This window comes from Pleurodeles waltl, chromosome 8 (genome assembly GCF_031143425.1).
Source record: "Pleurodeles waltl isolate 20211129_DDA chromosome 8, aPleWal1.hap1.20221129, whole genome shotgun sequence".
Taxonomy (NCBI): domain Eukaryota; kingdom Metazoa; phylum Chordata; class Amphibia; order Caudata; family Salamandridae; genus Pleurodeles; species Pleurodeles waltl.
This window is the reverse complement of record NC_090447.1, coordinates 1301691564-1301713509: the sequence shown is the minus strand read 5'-3', so window position 1 is coordinate 1301713509 and position 21946 is coordinate 1301691564. Positions and strand designations below refer to the sequence as shown.

General features: G+C 42.7%; 1 protein-coding gene across 1 annotated transcript in view; it reads right to left on the bottom strand.

The window, feature by feature from the left end:
* The window catches only part of XPO4 (exportin 4), a 517538-nt gene that overhangs the window by 251464 nt on the left and 244128 nt on the right, over window positions 1–21946 (bottom strand). Inside the window, exons 6-8 of the mRNA XM_069202267.1 lie at window positions 20183–20336; window positions 6056–6168; window positions 67–224 (exon numbers count right to left, since the gene is read on the bottom strand). Of these exons, the coding sequence (XP_069058368.1) occupies window positions 67–224; window positions 6056–6168; window positions 20183–20336 (425 nt within the window). The remainder of the gene's footprint in view (window positions 1–66; window positions 225–6055; window positions 6169–20182; window positions 20337–21946) is intronic.

Sequence of the window (21946 nt, the reverse complement as noted above, 5' to 3'; positions counted from 1 at the left end):
GGAAACTATAAATCATTTCTGCAAATAATAATCCACGAGAGCAGGGTTAGGTTGCTCTGAACATACCCGTTGATCATGTTGAGTAGCCCTTCGATGAAATGTGCCAGGTAGTCGATTTGTGACCGCTCGTCCGGGAAGATCATTCCATGAAGAGAGGCCAGCTGAGCTAGACACTGCAGCGAATCCTGGGCCATGTCGGAATCTTCTCTGATCTTGCGATGTACCTGTTACGAAGAAGGACTGATGTCAACAGCTAGAAAATAGATCTGAGAGCGCGCCACCGAGGTGCAGCTGCCACGTTACAGACACAAACCGGCTTACTCAGTCCTTCACTTGATCCCAGACGGGACCAGGCCGACTGCTCCCCGCAACAGAGGGGGTCTCACAGTTGCAATTCCATACGCTTGATTTATAATCCACGATTTAACTGGGCAAAACTAACATTTAACTTGGTGCTACCTACGTTTTGAAGGCTGAGCTGTCTGCCGCATGTTGTTTCTTAAAGGCTGAAACAGATGCCAGCCAGTCAGACATGCTGCTCTTTCTAAAAACAGCAATAATGACAGTCATCTGTATTATGCCAACTATGTCTAGGGTACAGCGGCTGGCTAAAGTTAGTCGGCGTGTTCCATCAAGAGCATACGGATGCTTTGGCACTGGAGGTAAACACCAAAGACCAAGAAAGCACCGTGCGCATCCTCGCTGGGAGCACACCACCAACTACCTCTGAAGCTGCTTCTAAATTAACACCCCGTCCTTCGAGTGGCAGAACACCAAACATACAAACCAGGCAAACACATTCTGGTATTAATCTTTCTGTAATCCAAGATTTATTTATGTAAATTCTTGTTCTTCAAGAAACTATGGTCCTAGAAAGTTTAGTATTGAAGTATTTTTAAGCTGCCTTCAGGCAACCATGTTAAAATCGTTGCTGGCACCAAATCCCTCAACAAATATACCTAGACAAGTCAGACTCCAGACAGTGGCCTAGCAGTGCAACAACTGTTTCTTCAGGGCACAGGAAAGAGCTACTCCTATATGTAAAAGAACAACTCTTTTCCACAGCATCACGAACTTAAGTTCTGTTAATATTGTGAATGTGTCCCAGACAAAACTGTTACCCTTGCATCTTGGGGACAACACTTTCAGGTAAGAGCTTTAGGAAACAAGGTTTACAGCAATTAACAGTTTTCATTAGAAAAGTTGGAGTTATCCCTTTTTTAAGTACATACATGCTGCAAATGGGAGACATTCGTGGCAGAAACTAGAACGGAGAATTAGGAGGAAAACATGCTTGGTAAAGACGACAAATTAGTTTAAAGGGACAAATGTAAATCAGAGAAAACAAAACAATTAGAGAATGAAACTTGAACGGGGAATGACAAGAACATATAAGCAGAAATGCAAACAACAAACTATCATAATCTATGTAACAAGCGTTGGTAAGTAATAATGGTAAAATAATCAAACACAATGGAAATACTATTCCAAAATTGCAGCCCACCTTAAAACACAATCGTTCTGTGGGACGTGGTGTACAGCAGACGTAACAAGTGGCAAGTAAGCAGCCAGGTAGCACTGTGTGGTGAGCTGCCTAGCACTCTTCAAAATAAAAACAAGCATTGGTAAAGCCAATAGGTTTTGGCTACGCAAGAGCTATTTGCTTTGCCAATGTCTTTTGGCCATGTTGTACAGCAGAGTGAAGTCCAGTAGAGGAGTGGGGTGGAATGACGCAGAGTGCAATAGAGTGGCTTGAAGTGGAGTGGGCGAGTGATGTGGAGTGGACTGGTGTAGATTGCAGGGTCATAATGGATTGGCATAGAATTGAGTACCGTGGTTCAGAGTGAAATGAGGTAAACTACAGTGGAGTGGCATGGCGTGAAGTGGAGTGGCTTAAAGTAGAGTAGAGTGGTGTGGACTGCCATTTTCTGGAGTAGAGTGGCTCGGATTAGCGTAGCATAGAGTGGCACTGTGTGGCATGGCGTGGACCTGTGGCCTACACCGAAGTTGAATAGTGGCGAGGAGTGGCAGAGAGTGCAGTGGTGTAGAGTGCTGTATAATACTAGGGACTTACATGGGGGCAAGTTTAAAGGGAGAGAGCAAATTTACTGGGGTCCTGTTTAGCAGGATCCCAGTGAACAGTCAAACACACTGACAACAGGCAGAAAAAGGGGGGTAACCATGCCAAGAAATAGGGTACTTCCCTACAGTCGTGCAGAGTACAGCACAGTGGCATAGAATGGTGCAGAGCCGAGTGGCAGACGGTGGTGCAGAGTAGAGTGCAGTGGCCTAGAGTAGAGTGGTGCAGTGCCATAGAGTAGAGCGGTGCAGAGTACTGCGTTGCAGTGGTGTAGAGAAGAGTGGTGAAGAGTAGATTAGAGTGGTGTAGAGTTCAGTGGTGTAGAGTGATGTGCAATGGTGTAGAGTGGTGCAGAGTAGAGTGCAGTGGCACAGATTGGAGCACAGTAAAGTAGCGTAGAGTGCAGTGGCATTGAGTGGAATGGTACAGATCAGAGTGGCGTAGAGTGCAGTGCTGCAGAGTAGATTAGGTTGGCGCAGAGTGCAGTGGTGCAAAGTAGACCTTAGTGGCGTAGAGTGGTGCAGAGTAGAGTAGTATAGGGTTGTGCAGAGTAGACTGCAATGGCCCAGAGTAGAGAGGTGCAGAGTAGTCTGTTGGCATCGAGTGGAGTGGTGCTCAGTAGAGTACAGTGGCCTAGAGCAGAATTGTGCAGAGTAGAGTGCAGTAGCATAGAATGCAGTGGCAGAGTGGTGCAGAGTAAAGTGGAGTAGAATGCAGTGGCAGAGGAGAGTGGTGCAGTGTAAAGTAGCGTATAGTGTAGTGACAGAGTGGTGCAGGGTGAAGTAGTGTACAGTGCAATAGCAGAGTAGAATGGTGCAGAGTCGATTAGAGTGGTATTGAGTGCATTGGTCTAGAGTGGTTCAGAGTAGAGGTGCACTGGCATAGAGTGATGCAGAGCAAAGTGGTGTAGAGTGCAGTGGCACAGAGTAGAATGGTGCAAAGCAGAGTAGATTAGAGTGGCGTAGAGTGCAGTGGGGTAAAGAGGTGCAGAGTATAATGTAATGGCATAGAGGGGTGCAAAGTGCAGTGGCACAGAATGGAGCAGAACAGAGTAACAGCGTAGAGTGCAACGGCAAAGAATGGTTAGAGTGGCAGAGTGCAGTGGCGTAGAGTGAACAATGGTGCAGAACAGAGTGCACTGGCATAGAATAGAGTACAGTTGCGCAGAGGTGTGCAAAGCAGAGTGCAGTGGCACAGAGTTGTGGCGTAGTTTAGTGTGGAGCAGAGTAGTGAGTGGTGCAGAGAAGGCAGCAGACTGGAAGAGTGCAGTGGCGTAGAGTACAAGGTAGCGGGTGGGAGGGAAAAGAAGCACCATGGAAGGGGGTGGGTCAGAGGAAATAAAAACGACATGGATGGGACAGGGATATGGGAAACAGACTTAACACGCAAGCACTCGTATGGAGTGCTTGGACACAAAGAAAAAAGTAGTGCCAAAAAACAAAAACTTTGCTCCAGGGAAGGGCCAAACACAAGCATGCACTGACAAATGAGAACAAAAGAAATTAGAGCGACATTGAAGTTAACAAATGGTGAGCTGTGGATGGGCTGTTAGCCCAGTGGGTGTCAACAACATGGCTCGCCGAGACAGCACATGCGCTATCTAGACGTAACCTAAAAGGGCACAGGAAAGACATGAAAGGTGACATATATAACAGAAGAAAATGGAAAACTGAAGAACTGACCCACCAGCCCTTGCACTGAAACACACACATTATCTGGCAAAGTGCATATGTGATCAGGCAAAAATGCCATCACTGATAGCATATGTGAAAACCCATTTGAAAATGGAGCACATCACGTATTAGATTTACAAATCTCAATCAATTTCTTTAAATGTCTTCACTATACTATTTTTTTTAATTTGAAAATCTCAGACTCCTAGGTTATAACAGTCCAACAGTATCTTTGGAAAGATATTTTCTGAATTAATGATATTAACTAAAAGTACGACACCTATATCAAAAGGTTAACCAAGAGAAGGGTTTGCAGGGAGGGATACAAAAGACTGAATCCAAGTTACACTATCTTTACATGTATGAAGATGTAAATAGGGATTTCCTAATTGTGATCTCCTGCGAATCACAATTATTTTAAAAAAAAGGAATAATAAAAAAATGGCTATTTCAAATATATGAAACTCTTGTGTTTCATTTGCTATTCCTAGCAGGTCGCAAATAAACCTACCTCATGAATATCAATAAGGTAGGTCGCAATTTGCGACCCATTGGGAATCAAAGCCATCAAAGGGATGGGGCCTGCTGGGGTCAGCAGACCACCAAGTCTGTGATTGTTTTTAAATGAAGCATTATTTTTTTTAAACGCAGACAGTTTTCTAGATGCGTTTAAAAAGAAAAAAGTGAGACTTTAAATTTTCATTTTTATGAGTACGTAGTGGTCCTGATCTTAAAAAATGTGTTTCCCCATTCTTAAAGGGCAAGAGGTCCCTTGAGGAAACCTTCCCATTTGCGTATGTGTTACCACACCTACCTCAAGGAGTTGGTAAAATATGAATGTTCTGCAACTGTAATTTGGTCGCAAAACATTCATACATCCCATTCAGATTCGGTATTTGGAAGATATGCCCTAAACACCGCCCTGCCGACTACTGAATAGCAAACACAAATTGCGATTCAGTAACCTGTTACCGAATCGCAATTTGGTTTTGTATATTTTTCAAAGCATTTTGGAGTTGCAGTCTCTCGACTGCAAAAATGGTTTGTACATATGGCGCTAAAAAGATTATTTCAGGCAAATTATGTTTTGCTTGCCTCAGGTTTAAATATGACCACATCTTAAAGTAGTTTAAGGACAACCAAATGGCCACACTCTTTATAAAACAGCATTGTTAACTATACCTGGTTAGGTAATATAACTTGAGACTATGGCCGATTCATAATTATCTGGAAAGAATGTTCACCAGCAACTTTTCTACCAGAGACCGATTTGTTAAAAAGTATAAAGGAAGGGCAAATGCTGTGAAATGTGAATGCCTGAACTGAGAACACAGCAGTCCACACCATACATTCAAATAAGACCATGAAGGAAACCATGAGCCTGTAACAAATGGTGCCGACAAGAAAACCTACCACAAAAACAAAATTCCAGACAATACAAAAAAAAAAAAAAAAAAAAAAAGAAAACCCAAGAAAAACTTTTAAACAACTTCTTGGATTATGAGCTGCAGCGGAAACACTCAGAACTTTACACATGCTCGTATTTTCAGTACTTTGGAAGAAGCTAATCTTTTTCCTTTTGGTGAAAATAAAAAACACATTATTAGCTCTAACACCATAGACGTAAAATATACTAACATTTTAAGTCTACACTTGCAGGAACTGCACCCCGTCAATGCTGATAGGCACTGCCTGACTACAGACGGCTTGCACAAGCTCCTTGTTAAGTCGTGAGCAGTTCCTACCACACGCGTCAAAGAGCCTGAACTGGTGCCCAAAGCCAAAAGACATGCATGCCTACGCTGCTCAATACACCTTGGCACTGCCTTGTGTAATCAGGGCGGCCGGCTTACAGAAAGACAACACAATAAACTATATATATATATATTTATAAGACTGTACTATAACAATTAAATAGATTTTAATATCAGACATAACTGTATCACTTAAAAAGAAACAAATTCAGTCTAGATGCAACAGTAAAGATACATTCAACAGTGAAATAAATTAATGGCAGGTTTCTGGTTAGTCACCGAAATAAAGTAATTTACTACCAACATTGTACTAGTTCTAAAATACACCAGGAAGCTTTGTTAAAATCGTTATTGGTGTTGTTTTTTTTTTTGCAACAGTAAGCTCTATAGTCCATGCATGGCACGCCTGCCCAGCGGTTACCACACTCCACACGTCACTTACCTTCTCTGGGATATAACCACGACAAGTAGTAAGTGTTGTGCTTATATCAGTTGCAAAGAGCCTGTGGTGTTGGCGACTAACGCTGCAGCTGAGGAAACGCACTTACTGCAAAAAAGAGTTCCATGACTCTGCTGTCCAGGAGGGTCTCGCGCCAGGACTCCGTTGGCTTCAGCATCACGTTCTGCGTGGACTCGAACATCGCTATATAATGTCGGCCCAGTGATCTGGCGTCAAGGTCAACAACAGCATCCGCGCTTGGCTTTAAAGCAACGAAAGGCCAGTTACAAGAGGACCCATTGAGCAGGAATGTCATGGAAAGAAACCTTAAGCCTCGGCACATACACTGCATACTCCATGCATGAGGCCCAGGAATAAAAGGTATTAAGCAGCGAAAAAAGGAATGCGCCGGGAATGCCAGATAACAGCGTGATCGTAATTGTGCGGCATGCCATAGTGATAGGCTCACTTTGATAAGAGCGGGCCTAATGTGACGGGCAGAAGGAAAAGCGGCAACCGCAATTAACAGGTGGCACAGTTCATATAGAACCAGAAAGCACTTTATCAAACGCTTTTTCCAGCCGCCAGCTTCCATGAAGACCGCACCAGGCTAAAGATAGCCGCCGACTGCAGTGAGGTATTCAAGGGAAGTTACATGGAGGGAAACAATCTGCTAAACCACTTTTTTGATCCTGCTAGAAGCTGCAAAAGGACGCTGGGGAAATGCAACAAAGAACGTCATAGGGGATAGAGGAGCTTCACGACAGATCACCGACTCGATTAAATGTGTCCACATTGCAAACTAACGCGGTCTCCCCATAGACCTCTGCAGCAAATTAATTATATTGCAGAGTTAACGGAAGGACCCCAAAAATCCACCGAGTGGCTTTAAAATCCCCATTGAGAATGATGCACAGCTTTTTTCACTTTTTTTCTTAGTAGCCTTATAAACCACATTCAGTCAAGTTAACCCACAGGTGTACAAGTCTCACGATTCCTCCAAAAAACAAACATTAACGATTCCAGCCAAACATTTCTCAGGTAAAACAATTCCTCATGAAGCAACTCGGGGATCAGCAGCCAAAGACGTGCTTCACCATGAGGACCGCCATACTGTTATGTATTGGATACGTTATGCAGTAATTATATTGGCTGATTGCCATTTGCTTGATGCATCGTCATTACTTATCTCCTGCAGCGCTCGCGAGAGGCAGCATTTGCACAGGACGACGCGGCATGCACGAGCCAGCGTGTGACGCAACCAAGTTATCCCGGGACCGGCGAGAGTAGTGACCGTGAGTGTGTGAGGGGGGGCGGTGAGGTGTTCAGTCCGTCATACAACGCAGTGAATCCTGGTGGCATTTATATTTTAAACGTTCACGAAGGCACCCGTTCCCACTTTATTTACATTGCCCTTGTACATTTAGTGATCATTAGCTCGCAGGCTCCACTGGGCCTAACAATTACTTGGGCTCGTCCAGTGTACAGTTTATTAGCCTTGCCCTTTTATTGTTTAAAGTATATGGGCTCGCGTGCTTCGGGATCCTTTAATTCCTTTCTCTGACCCCTGACAGTACAATAAGCCTACACTAACCTGAACACCATTGCAGGATGATGGTAACCCGACCTCCAGGAAGAGCTGTTAAGGGCGCGATATGCCTCCCTAACAGAGGACGGCCAGGTAGAGGCTTTCAACTCTTCTTTGTAGATGGCAGTAAGCTTAGTGTGGTTGAGTCCCCAGAGAGCATCATATTTCGGCTGCAGTCAATACCATGAACCCCTCAGTTGGGGGAACGTGCTAGGACTTTTAGGCATGCAGAACCCAAGTAGACACAAAGTACTGTGCAAAGCAAAAACAGAAGAGCAGAGCCACATCTCTGGATGCCTCCGAGCTATTAAGAGAGGTGTTTCTGAGGAGGCGATTGGTGGTGCGATTGAAAGCCTCTGAGGAAGATCAGCATGGGACTACCCCAGCAATTGTGAGACTCGACGGTTCAGACTGGGATGATAACTCTGGCGAGGAACCCCTTCTGAGCAGACGTTAGTGCCTTGATGCAGGGGCCTTGTATCCCAGACCCCAGAGGGTTCCCCCCAACCCTGGGGTCTCTATGCTGGATCAAAAAGACATCTATCACCCACAGTCGTCTGGCTGGACCCCATCAGATAAGGTAGCTTTTAATATTAGAGCTAGACTGAAGAAGCCCCTGGACAAGGTGGTCAGGGACTGCCCTAGAGCAGAATTTCAGAGACCCACCAGAAAGGAAAGGTCACTGTAAAACTGGAGATAGAAAAAAAAAAAAATGGCCACCTTCTGAAAATTCCTCAAGTAGCAAAACTGCTCCTACAAGTAAGTAACCATTTCGTTTTACCACATGAATTGTTTCTGGATTCACATGCTGTGCATCAATTAATTAGCGTTCCTCACCCCTTTTGGGAGAGTGGGATAAAATGAGCTTGTATTTGCGAACAGCCGTTTTAATGATTTGTCTCAACTGTGCCTACTTGGTAGTCTGGATAGCCACACACTGATGTTTTTTGAAGGTGTGCATGGAACACCTTGTGGTTTCCATACAGATGTAATTTATGGACACATTTGCTATGAATGCCAGTATAGCTTCCTCCTTCCTTGTCCAGTATGTTCTTGGTGGTTGTCCCAGCGCAAGCTACTCCTGCCACATGTCTAGTTTGTTTGGACTATACACCTTGCACGAGTGCCCTTGGTCAGCCCTTGCTTGCTGGTGCAAAAGAGGTGAAAAACTAGTTTCTCATTCTGATTTGGCTGATTTGGATTTGATTTTGGCTGCAAGTAATACATGACTGTCCTTCTGACATCCAGCGTAGCTATGTAGTATAAGCTTTTTCTGCATGTGGCCTTGTAGAAAGCCAGTAGCTGTATAGTTTGGTTGACCTGAAAACTTGAAGTGACCTTTAGTAGAAACTGTGGGTTTGTCCTCATCACCACTCTTACCTTGTGTATCTGCAAGAAAGGTTTTAGTAATGCAAGCACTTAAGGTTTACTAACTCTTTCCAAGGATGTGATGACCGTCAGAATGGCTATGTTAAGTGTTAAACCCTTGAGTCTCTCTCCTTATGAACAGGCCCGAAAAGCAGTTTCATCAGGTGTGTTAGAACTTGGTTTAAACTCCACAGATGTGTGGGTGATGATCTTAGCGGAGCTACCCTATTTGTCCCGCCTGGAGATCTGTCGACCATATGTGTGCATGAAGAAACTTGTTCTCTGAATACCCCTTGTATAGGTCACTGTGGCTGAGAGGTATACTTGACTGAACTGTTCCTACTGGAGTAGGGTCAAAACTGATTTGCATATGGCTGAGTCCAAAGTGAGGTGGCATGTTGTGCTAAATAATGATGGAATGGGATGCTGCCCACAGTAATTAGCAGTGGCTGAGACTAATTTAAGCCATCCATCACTTCTTTGTATACTTCAGTGTGTCGCTGTAAGGGGGACCGATATGCCCAGACGTGGATCCCATGCAAACCGTCACTGGAATCAAGCCATACCTGGCTGAAGAGTCCCAACTAGGGTGAAACTGGTCCAGAGTTGCTTGTGTTCTGGTATAGGGAGGACCTGGCCAGGCAATTTGGGCTAGACTGTTTCCACTGGAGCTGGGTTAAGACTATTAGCATGTAGCTGGGTCCAAACGGAATTGGCAGGATGTACAAAATAACAATGGACTGGGATGCAGCCCAACCAGTGGTTGAGATTAATTCAAGCATTCCATCCATCACTTTTTGCATACTTAGATTATACTATTACCAGGGTGCTGTACACTGTAATGTTGTATGGGGTGAAGATCTGATAGACTTCCTCTTCCTGGGGCTCAGGTGTGGCCACGGCTCACTGTATTCTTCTTTCCGTTACTTCCACCTCTGTGGCTTCCTCATCAGGGTCTCAATCCAAGCCTCAAGCCTACATTTTTCCTCTCAACATCAAGCATTCTTTGTCAGGAGCAGAGTGTTAAGTACTTACTCTTCGGCAAAGTTCTTCCTCTTTGGCATCAAGGACTTCTTGTGAGGCTCTTTGCTCCTCCAATACTCAAGATTCCCTTTCCGAGTCAAGGCTGGTTCTGATGGTTTACTGCCAGTGGTACCTTTGATCCTGGCCATTCTTTGTATTTGACCTCAAACACTGGTGTTTTTGCATCAGGGTAGACTTGCAGGACCTAGAGTCTGAATGCTTTGGCTTGGCCCCACTCCGCCCTTAAATTGTTAACTGGCACTTACTTGCATCATTGTCCTTCGATGTCTTTACCCTCTCCATTTTGGTGATCTCCAACAGAGCCCTTTTCCCTATGCAACCTCCGGTTCTTTGAGGTTTTTCCTCAGCCCTAGACAAAACAGGTGTCTCTTGGCAACATTTTCTGCTGCAACTTACCATAGCGTAATAAGCCCACCATGGTTTCCACCTGGTCTTATGGATCTTGGTCACAAACTCCACACGTATACCACTGCCTGTCAAGGGACCACAGCTCATAGGGCTAAGGTTGCAAACCTTGTGGCTGTCGTCCTGGAAAAACTTGTAGTGGCAGAATCTAAAGGGGGTATGCTTCAGCTCCAATGTTTGTTCTCCGATCCACGTGGTTGATGTTCTTCAGATGGAAAACTCAAGACAAACCTTTGATGTTTTTCGTGATAACTCAATTCTCTGAGCATCAGTCTTCTAAATTTCGGTTTCCTTCAGGTTCGACCAGATTTAGGTCAGTGATCCTTCAACAACTTAAATTTTTCTCTAATGACTTCTGCGCTTAGCTTCTCAATGGTGGAAAAAAAAAAAAAAAAGACTCCGAAGATGGTGACCCCAGGCAGGTAGGATTATTGACTTAGCCGCAGCTGTTAGGTGATGAAACCTGAAATTACTGGACGTGAGCTGTAGACTACACCCTACTGTGAGAAATGAACCTCTGAGTGGTATCCCTTATAAACGATTAGCCAGAACTCTGATAATTGTGCACCTTTATGCAGTTGGAACTTCAGTGTTTTCACTGTGATATATGAACACTATGAATTAACACTGCTGTAATCATGTCAAAATTGTTCTGTTTATATCTGTTATTTTAAAAAACAGAAAAAAAGTACAGCGACTTCACAGAGGGTTTCCACGACGTGTAACTTGCATCACAGGGGGGTGGATTGGGCACAAAATGGTTAACACCAGCCAAGACAGAAAAATGGACTACAAGAGACAATTCACGACCCAACCACTAGATAACAGAATGATGCACAGCATGTGAATCCGGCAAAGAAACAGTGACCTCTGTAGATTTGTCAATGCCTGATACCCATCTGGAAATCTTTTGGTCCATTTTCATCTCTGACCATTAATAGAGGAGTGCACTGGATTGTTAGTAAAGCAGCCACTGGTATCTCTAGCTTTGCAGCTCTATCAGCAAGAGGAGCCATGGCATCAAATTCTTTTGGCACATATAGAACATTTTGAGCTTGCCTGATTGGTCAACTAAGTCTACATTTAAGAAGTTTTATTTCAAGCCAGTGATAGGGTGGTATCATGTATTATCAGTACGTTTTAAATGTTCATAAATCTTACTTCAGGTCCAGACATACAATGGGAAATTTCCTTGCTACTGTGAAGGCAAGTATTATCCCTTCTAGTGACCAGTCAGCTGCAAACGCACCCACAGTTTGAAAAGAAGAGGCAAACATTCATTTTGGGTATAAGTATTCTTATTAGACAACATACAGTGAGTGAACACGTTACATTAATTTTCTATATAAATGGGCGCATGTATAGTATTTATTAAGATGGCAAAAGGTTTAAAAAAAAAAAAAAATAGTTTTTTGATCGCTTTTTCTTTTGGTGTAGAAGAGGACCAAAACCAGGATTACTAATGATGAGAAGGGGAAAGGCATGGTGGAAGTGGAGCGATGTATAGAAAGACCATTTGCTGGCTTTTTGAGGATTGTTATACTTGAGAGAGGATAGGCTGGGGATGTTATTTTTACTTCAAGGAGTACGTGCTAATCCCTTGCTACAAATAAATGTACACCTAATAAAACACATAATCCAGATTTCATACATATAGCGGACCATCCAAACCCAGGCCCCAACTCACTAACAAGGACATTCTCACAAATCTAGCCGACGTCTCTGAGTAGAGAAGAAGGTTCAGTTGTTAAATGCCGTTAAAAGCAACCTGGAGGCTTTATCTAAACAACATTTAGGTTGAGAGGGGGATGCATATTGAGGGATTGGTTGGACAGCTATAGATACACGTGGTTTCAAAAGCTCCAAGTGTAATAAGGTGCCAGACGTAACCAGATGCATGTGTATGTGGCCGAAACGAGGAATGTTGACCCCCCCCCTCCCCCCCAGCCTCCATGGCCACTCCACTCCCACCCCCAGACCTCTGCCCAGAGCAGATGCAGGTCTCATCACACCCAAGGGCTTAATCAAGAGACCAGAGAAAGTACAGGGCGTGACTGAGATTGCCCTCTGTCAGCTATACCTGGGCGTGAAAAAGAACTTACCATGGCTGCCTCTAATGTAGTATATTTATGTGAGTTTCTCCTCTGTCACTCCTCAGTGAACTTTTCGGACCGCTGTCAGGGCCAACTATAAAAAAAATGCATGTCTGAGGGATGCACTCTATTACTTCTTGGTAGACTCTGAAGAGTATTTTCAATGGCTGCCTGTAATGGTAATGCAATGCATTCATGTGTGCTGCACCTCTATCAGTCTTGGGCGGGCTCGACACAGCATTTACCTGGACTACCTTAATGACGTTTTTTTCATGGGTTGCTCCTCTCCTGCTTAAATCCAATCAAGAATCAGACCACTGTTCCCTTTGAGATGGCATGCAAGGCCATCTCAGCGACTGTCACTTTACTTTATACCAATGCACCATTCCAAACTGACCTATTAAGACAATACTGTTAAAACATGTTTTATCTCTCACACCTCTTTCTTTCATACACTCAAGTGTAGCAAACTAAGTCAGGATAAGAGCACAACTCGGATCAATCACACACATCACTACATAGGCCATGCTGCAATTCAACGTGCTGCCCATCAAATACTCCCCCATAGTGTAGCATGATACCTGACCATTAATGAACTTCAGCACCAAATCAGGGGTACGGAACACTCTGTATATTCAACTCCAATACAAAACATTGGGCCAGTGAGTTTCGGAAACAATCTAAACTGGGAGAAGAGATCTACCCAATTACATGTCTGTGATAAAACTAACATGAACAAAGATTGGCATGTTTTATCAGGATTTACCAGAGGTGCATTTTGATCACTTCCCTCAGGACATCACTGGTCTACTGTTTCCTACTAGGAAGGATCACAATCCTCACTTAGTGAACAATATTTTGTGATCACTCAAGTGATCACGAACAACACAGTGGAAGTCGACCCTAAGTCAATATTTGGCAAGAATATCAATGCAATGGTCTTTGTTTCATGCGAAAGAGCACTGAGATTCCTAGAGTTTGTTAACATATGAATTTGAATAGCATAGGGATTTCAATCAATTTAATGACTAGAAACAATAGTGACTAAGTTTAACTTGCGAAATCAATGTTGATACTATGGGCCTGATTTATAACTTGGTGGACAGGTTACTCTGTCACAACGGTGACTGATATTCCATCCGCCGAAATCTAAATCCTATAGGATAGAATGGGATTTATATTTCAGCGGACGGGATATCCATCACATTTGTGATGGAGTAATACGTCTGCCAATTTCTAAATCAGGCCCTATGTACTCACTGTTGAGAATCCAAACATTTATTAGACTTTGTGATGTATTACTGTTTGGCTATTACATTTTCAATGTGTTTATGTGGTCATGTGTATTTCAAGTATTATTTTAACTAAGTAACTTCATGATGGACAAGTTACAGATTTTGTGACAGAGAAGTGCATTACAAAACATCTTCACATCTCTTCCTTTTAATCTAACTTAACAGCTAACTATCCATCTCAAGACAGGTATCCGATATTATGGTCAACAGGAAACAACCGCAGTTTCACCCATATGTTACTAGGTGTCCCCTACAACCTCCTGGATCTAGGCAAAAAGCTGTTCGGAAAGTAGATTTTTCATTTCCACTAAGGAATTTCTAAATGTCAACCCCTTTTTACTTTTAAAAAATCGTTCAATTAAATCAACAATTTTATTGTGAAGTACAAGGTGGATCTGTATATAGTTTTGTAGGCTAAGCAGGCACTTCTACAATGAAGCAGCCTGTAGGAGTAGCAAAAGGCGTAGCATCAGGAAGGAAACTATTTAGTCCACTCCACTGGCACCAGCGATCAAATGGGCAGCTGCGTGAAGTACTGTTTTCATGAGGCAAATTTAATTTAGTGAAGACTGGCCAAGAAGGATTACGTTACTTACCCTGTTAGCATCTGTTCGTGGCATGTAGTGCTGTAGACAACAAAATACAAAAAGGGTTTCCTGAAAAAAAATCAATATAGGAGCGGGACAGGGACAGAAAGCAAAAACAGAGAAATAACCCACCTCCAAATAGGTTCTACAAAATAATCCCACCCTAATATAACATCAATCCAATTAATCAAGAGTACACAATATATTATTTCAAATCCTTTTGTTATAGAGCTAGATAACTTATGATATGACATGGATAATTTTTATTGTTCTTATTCATGATTATAATTTCAAGCATGTTACATAATATAGGACCTAAAAATGTTTTCCCACTCCTTTGCTAAACACCTATCATTTAACTACAATCATCCCATACAAACTCTCACTCATCGCTCTAAAAACATTGAGCCAACAGGGTTTTGCTTCTCAAACACATACCCCAAAGCCTATCCCAAAAACAATACATCTAGATAGTACAGTATGTGTACATTCTCTTCCTAAATGAAGATCACATTGTTAAAAAAAAAAAAAAAAAAAAAAAAAACTATACTTGATAGTGTATGATTTACTAAATACATACATATCTTTGAGAAATATCAATTTGTAATTGTTAAATGGGGGGTATCCACTTCAACACAGTCCATAATGCACGGCTCTATTTGAAGAGAATAACAAAAGAAGTAACGATGTCCAACCAATGTTGTGCCGACGTGCATTTTGGTGCTAACTGACCTCCAGGTCACCCATCTTCCTCAGGGGCGAACATCAATATCGCAAGATTGAATGAGGTCTGGATGTCGATTTGCCCTTGATTGAGTGAGAAGGTCTGGCCTGTTGGGGAGCTTTTGCTGGGGGACTATCCAAAGGTCCATAAGTGTGGTGAACCATGCTTGACACGCCCAAGTAGGGGTTACAAGGTGAGAGATGTGTGCCTGATTCCCTGAACCAGAAATGGAATGAGAGGTCAAGGTGGAAAAGTGTAAGCAAATATCCCTGACCAGTTCATCCATAGAGCGATGCCCTTGGATAGAGGGTGTGGCTACCTGGAGGCGAAACTTGGGCATTTTGTGTTTCCTGATGTGGCGAAAAGTGTAAGCAAATATCCCTGACCAGTTCATCCATAGAGCGATACCCTTGGATAGAGGGTGTGGCTACCTGGAGACGAAACTTAGGCATTTTGTGTTTTCTGATGTGGCGAAAAGATCAATCTGAGGAGTTCCCCACTTGGCAAAGGTTGAAGGACTTGTGGGTAGAGTTCCCACTAGTGGACTCATTGCTGCATCCTACTAAGCATAGATCTGCAATGTCGTTGCCCATCCCTGGGAGATACTCTGCCACAGGTGAATGTGGTGGTGGAGAGCCCACTTTCATATTGTTTGAGAGAGTTGTGACAATTGGGCCGACCGTGCACCCCTGCACCCCTTGTATATAGTACATGGCTGTCTTGTTGTCCGTGCAGATTAAGACAGCCTTGTGAGATAGGTGATGAAGAAATGCTTTCTGGGCTAAAAACACTGCTTAAACTCGAGGTGACTGATATGTAGGGACTGGTGACTGGAATCCCAGAGGCCCTGTACTGTGAGGTCTTGAAGGTGAACACCCCAGCCAGTCAGTGATGTGTCTGTAGTCAGTATGACCTTAGGCACAGGGTCTAGAAAAGGCCACCCTTTCAATATTCTACCACTGCACAGAACGGTGAGTGTGATGGTCTAACAACAATAGATCTTCCAGGTGAACCTGTGACTGAGACCACTGACGAGACAGATGCTGCTGTAGGGATCGCATGGGAAGCCTGACATGGGGAACGATGGTGAAGCAAGACACCATCATCCCCAGTTGCATAATGGTCCTGACTGTTTAAGTATGATTCTTTTGAATTTGAGGGAGTAGAGTGTGAAAACTCTGGACACGAGTTGGATTGGGGCATGCTAACCCTAGTCTCACATTCAGGATGGCCCGTAGATAGGGCTATACCTGAAGAAGTTGATGACCTGGAGAAGTTCAGAGTGAAACCCAGTGTGTGAAGGAGGTCCACTGTCAACCGAGTGTGCTGTTGGCACTGTTGTAAGGTGCTGACTTTGATGAGCCAGTTGTCGAGGTAGGGAAACGCATGAATGTTTTGCCACCTGCTAAGCACTTTGTGAAGACTCGGAGTGGCAGTGACCCCAAAAGGAAGTACCCCAAACTAGTAATGTTTGCTTGCAATAACAAACCTTAGGTAATTTCGATATGCAGGGTGAATGGGAATATGAACTTAAACCTCCTTTAGAATGAGGGCTGTCATAAAGATGCCTTGTTGGAGAAGTGGAATAATGTCCTGAAGGGTAACTATGTGAAAATGTACTGACAGGATGTATTTGTAACGGTCTGACATTGAGAATAGGCTGAGAGAACCATCCTTTTTTGGAATGAGGAAGTATACTCCTGTCCCTTGGTGCTGAAGTGGAACCGGCTCTATGGCCCCTCTGAGAAGGGATTGGACCTCTGGTTTAATAAGGATTGGTTGTTCCTGAGATAGCCTGTGACTTCGAGGGGGAATACTGGAAGGAGAGGTGGTAAGCTCCAGACAATAACCATATGGGATAGTGGAGAGGACCAACTGGCCTGTGGTAATGCTTTTTCGGTGTGGATAAAAGTTGGAGTCTTACACCAACAGGTGTTGGATGGGCAGGAGGAAGCTGGATGTAGTCTCTGCTTAGCAGGGGAGGAGAAGCCATGTGAAGTGGAGCTCTTGCCTCATCCTTTTTCCTAGTAGCTCAACAGGAGCCTCTGTAAAAGGCCCTAGTATAGGCAGATTGAGGCTGCCTAGGGTGGTATGTGGACGCCACAGATGTGGAGTGTTTGTAACGAAGGGGCTCCTCCATTTCATCCCAGTGAGCCCGTTTGTACCTGGCCAACAATGCCTGTGAACTGGTGATACGCCAGTGATTTTCAGCCTGTGCGGCGACGTGTTTGCCAGCAGCATCAATTGTCTTACTCTCACCCTCAGGGGGAGAAGAGTCTCGAGTGGCCTGGCTACTAGCTCGATTTCAAGCTGTGGTGGCTACAATTGAGACCCAATGTATATAGGGTCATAAGGAGCAGATTTATACTTTTTGTCAACTCTAGGCATAATAATAGTAGAGCGGGGTGTCGTCCCGAGTCTTGAGTCACTTCCAATCATCGTGCTCTTTGGTCCCAAAGGTTCTTCTTCGGTTGGAAGGATTTGCAGGTGTCACAGTCGGCCTCTTGATGATTGAGGCAGAGATTGCACACAAGATGTTGGTCGATGTGCGGGAATTTTGCACTGCACCGAGGGCAGAAGTGTAATGGAGTCCATTCCATTAGGTTAGCATTTCCGTCAGTGCCACGCGGAAGGTAGTCTTGAGTTGAGTAGGTGCCCTGAATGGTGGGCGGTTGGTGCCAAACTGACAAATCGAGGCGAGTGCTAAGGTGGAAGAAGAGCAAGAACAATACCATTAAAAGAGAGTAAGATAAGAGAAAGAATCTGACTGAAGCAAGTCGAAAGATAGAGCAGAGACACGTCTAAACCCGACACCGGAGAGAAAACAATCTAACAAAGGAGTCAAGCCCATGTGCAATATCACCGAAAGGAGGAGTCAATCAATCCAGAGACTTGGAACACTTCTTCGAAGAAAAACAACTTGCACCACATACAACACTAGATGGAAGGTGTACGCAGAACATGTGTATCTACAGCCACACATGCCATCAAACCAGTGGTTCTCTAAATCCAAATTCAGATCACTTCCGTATTGGTACTCTTAGAATCAACAAAAGTAATTTGTTCCCCCTAAATACTATAAAGGCTTTCCCTTTTATATTGAATATTCATGCAATCATCCGAAACGTACCCACCCACATTTCATCTCTCTCATAAAGAACCTGAACAGATGTTAATATTTTGGTGGGCAAACAATCACAGTAAAGAGATTACAAAGCAGAAGATATGCTTGCGCATAGACATGTATACAGCTCCATAGCAAATGTTTTTTTTTTTTTTTTTTTTAAAGCAGACATTGGCTTCCAATCAAAACATAAGTACCATCCCAAATTTTTCTGAGCTGAGCACTTTAGATTTTGGAGGTCAAATGATCATAGCATGAATGAAATCAAAATAAATATGCATTCCAAGAAACAGAAACATGTTTCTACCCCTTTTTGTTTTTATTTGCAGCTAGCTCTGATTTGGGTTTCAAATACTCACTAACGAACCTGATCAACCCTCCTTGTTCTAAACACCTCCTCATTTTATCTTTCCTGCCACCATCCACACTTGCACCAGTTATACCCCTCACCCCTGATGCCAAGGCGCTGAGACACACCACTCTCTCTCTGCACCCCAACATTCTTGCTCCCACCATGCCATCACACCTCCACTCATATCTGCATGCATAGACATTCATGCTTTCATTCCTTTTTGGCAAATGACCCACCCCAATTACCCACCTGCAGCCTCAATCATCAATATTTTGACAACATTCATAATCTATCATTTTGTTGAAAACTGAACAAAAATATTAGACTTTAAAAAGTAGTAACACCGAATTTGTTTTTTGCTCTGAAGTGATCTTCATGCGTTTTTGGCATCTGAAATGTTCCCTTTCTATTTTTCTTGGGGCAAAGTTGTGAAGGGTCCATCTCGTTTACAATCCACACATAATTCTTCCATCATTTCTCACAAATACAGCCATGCTGTTTAATGATCTCATAAACTGGAATAAGGATTGTTTAATGTGAACATATCTTTAAAATCAGAGGTGCAGAGGTAAGGAAACATATTTCCATGTACCACTATCTCCATCACATTTGCACTATTACGACTACCAATTAAAAGTATCAGAAGACTTGCCGGAATTGAAAACACTTAGCCGAAACAGATTTGATTTTATAAATGAACAGCATAAGATGCAAATGGCAAATGTGTACCAAAGATAGACTATCAACTTACATGCACTGATTTTAAGCCTAAGCCTCAAACAACGCTATCTCAAAGGATCCCTAAATAACTGGGCATTGTTCACTCTACCACTCTCATTAGTCTGTGATCACCAGAACTGTACAGACAGGGAAAAGGACAAACCTGGACAGCTGGTTTTTAATTAAACCTTAAAAATCTAACTTATCAGTTGTGGTCATCACTGTCTTCAACCTTTCGTGCACAGCAATATGAATATTCACTAAATAGGGCGTCTGCAATTTATTTTTGAAACACACCATGTTCCAATACTTTGTTCACTGTAGAGTACCAAGGCCTACCCAGACATGCAAATGCAACGAGGAGAGCAGGGAGGACTGTTACACCGGTCTGTACTTTTAATAACCCCATCTCCAACTCTGACACAGAACTGTCTGTGTTCTTTGTGCTAGAATAAAACATAAAATAGATAAAAAGAGGCAAACACCAAGCTAAATTCACTGTCGTCTTCAGTATCTGCATCAACATTTTACAAAAGAAAGGGCATTGAAGGGAAAACATTTTGTTTACATAGATTTGTAATAATAAAGGTTACTTTCAAAAGAGATGTTAGCATGCCCTAAAACTGGCCCAAGAATCACCATATTCCGCACTAGAATGCAGAATAATGGCAAGACTGAGCCTGTGCCATTGCAGCCCGCAAATATGTAGTTTACTCTGAAGAACAGAAAAGCATCACCACTGTGCATAATAGAAGATGAATTAGATGAATTACACAAAACCGGTAAAAAAGAAAAAATCTGTAAATCATTTAGAAGGTCAAAGTACAAATAAAGGCAGAAGTAATGTGACAGAATAAAAAATTGCTTGTATTACTAACATCAGTACTCGATAGAGCCAGTACCCGAACTCTGAACACAATCAAGGTCAAAGGATATAATTTGGAGGCAGAAAGTTCCAACTCAAAACCTGGTTTGCTAGTGCAAGATATCGCTGAAACACTGAAGACATCTGAGCGTTAAGATTTTCTCGTCTGCTGAATTCTTGAAGCACTTCTACAGTGAGTACGAAGATCTGCCGAAGGTCCTCCTCCTAGAATGAGAATGTTACAAGCAATTTCACAGAATTCTCACAAATCTAAATTTACAGGTTTGAGTGACTGACCTCAATCCGTTAACATAACTTACACTTTTTGGTTTTAATTCATAATAATACAGCTTTACAGAGGAATCACTTGGATGGCAGCTTACTTGTGCTCCAGTACACATGCCACCTGAGGTTAAATACTGATTTCCCTCAACCATTCGCCTCTACAATACCCTACTCATTCTTTTGGGTGATATGTCACAGACCGACAGATGTGGTAAGGCGAATGAATGTATTCTTCAAACAATAGGCAGAACACGCCTGAATGAAAGTGGGAATAAAGAAATTAAGCTTAGAATGTTTTTGGTCATTCCAGACACATGTTCAGTAAACCCATTGGGTCACATGCAGTTATACAAAAGTCTCTTCCATCGTCTAAAACAACAGAAAATCAAGTTCTGTCAATTGTGCATCAGCACCTAACTATAATTGGGGAAACAACGCATCTAAAAGGGAACATCATTCAGTGTATACCCAAGACCACAGAAACTTGGATTTCTACTTGCTAAATCCAAATTATGCGTTAGGCTTTGTTTGTCCTTCTGAGATTCCGGCAGGCTGCAATTTGCCATCTATTTAGTGTGGACCTGGTGATTGATCACCAGTTAAGATTCACATGATCAGATTCTTCCTACAAGATTTAACACCTCTTCCATGAGTCACTGTTACACACTATCTGCGCCTTGAGCAGTTATCGAGAATTGTGTTTCCATGCTCCTTGCAGAAGAGTCCTTTATTGGTCCTTGTCGCATTAAGTCGTTAGATGTTTAAATGAACGCAGTGATTCCTTATTAAGAGAACAACTGTCTATCAAGGCTATACATTTTTGGTACCGAAGAAGGTAACAGTTATTTGGAGGTTAAATGTTACCTTCATTGTTAAATGTGCCTTGATGTTTTTATGGCCCATAGTCGCATGGCTTTGCAGGAGGGTTTTCTTGATGTATTTTTTCCTTTTGTGCTGCCAGGTGGACTACCTTTTGTTTTTAATAAATGGACTATTAAGGGTGTTTCAGTTTGTGTGGTCACCTGTGATAGTTTGATAATTGATGGCGTGCATCAATTCAAGATTCTTTTATTTATATGTTTCCTCTGACTGGACCAAATATTGTTTTCAGGATGTACTGTTTCCCGAATTACAGTTAGGTACTGATGGACAATTGATAGAACCTCTTCTATTGTTTAATTACGATGGTATGGAAATTATTTTAATTCCGTTACGTTAAGTGGGCACTCAATTAGCTTATTACTGTCTCCCATGCTCTATTTGTTCTAGCATTCACATGCAGGTACAGTCGTTCCAAATTTAAACAAGCATTGCCAAAGCCAAAAATCCAGTCTTGGTTTGTTAGACATAACAGTTAATAAGAGACATAAATAAGAAGGATGGTGCCATATAGGGCAAATGGATTTAATAAAGATCAAGAAAGCAAAGAAATAAAGAAATGGAAAAAAATCTGCACAAAAATGGAGAAATGCAAGAACTGGAGACAATCATGAAAAGAGTGGTTCAAAAATGTCACATTCTCTCCTACGTACAGAAAATAGTGTAGCAAT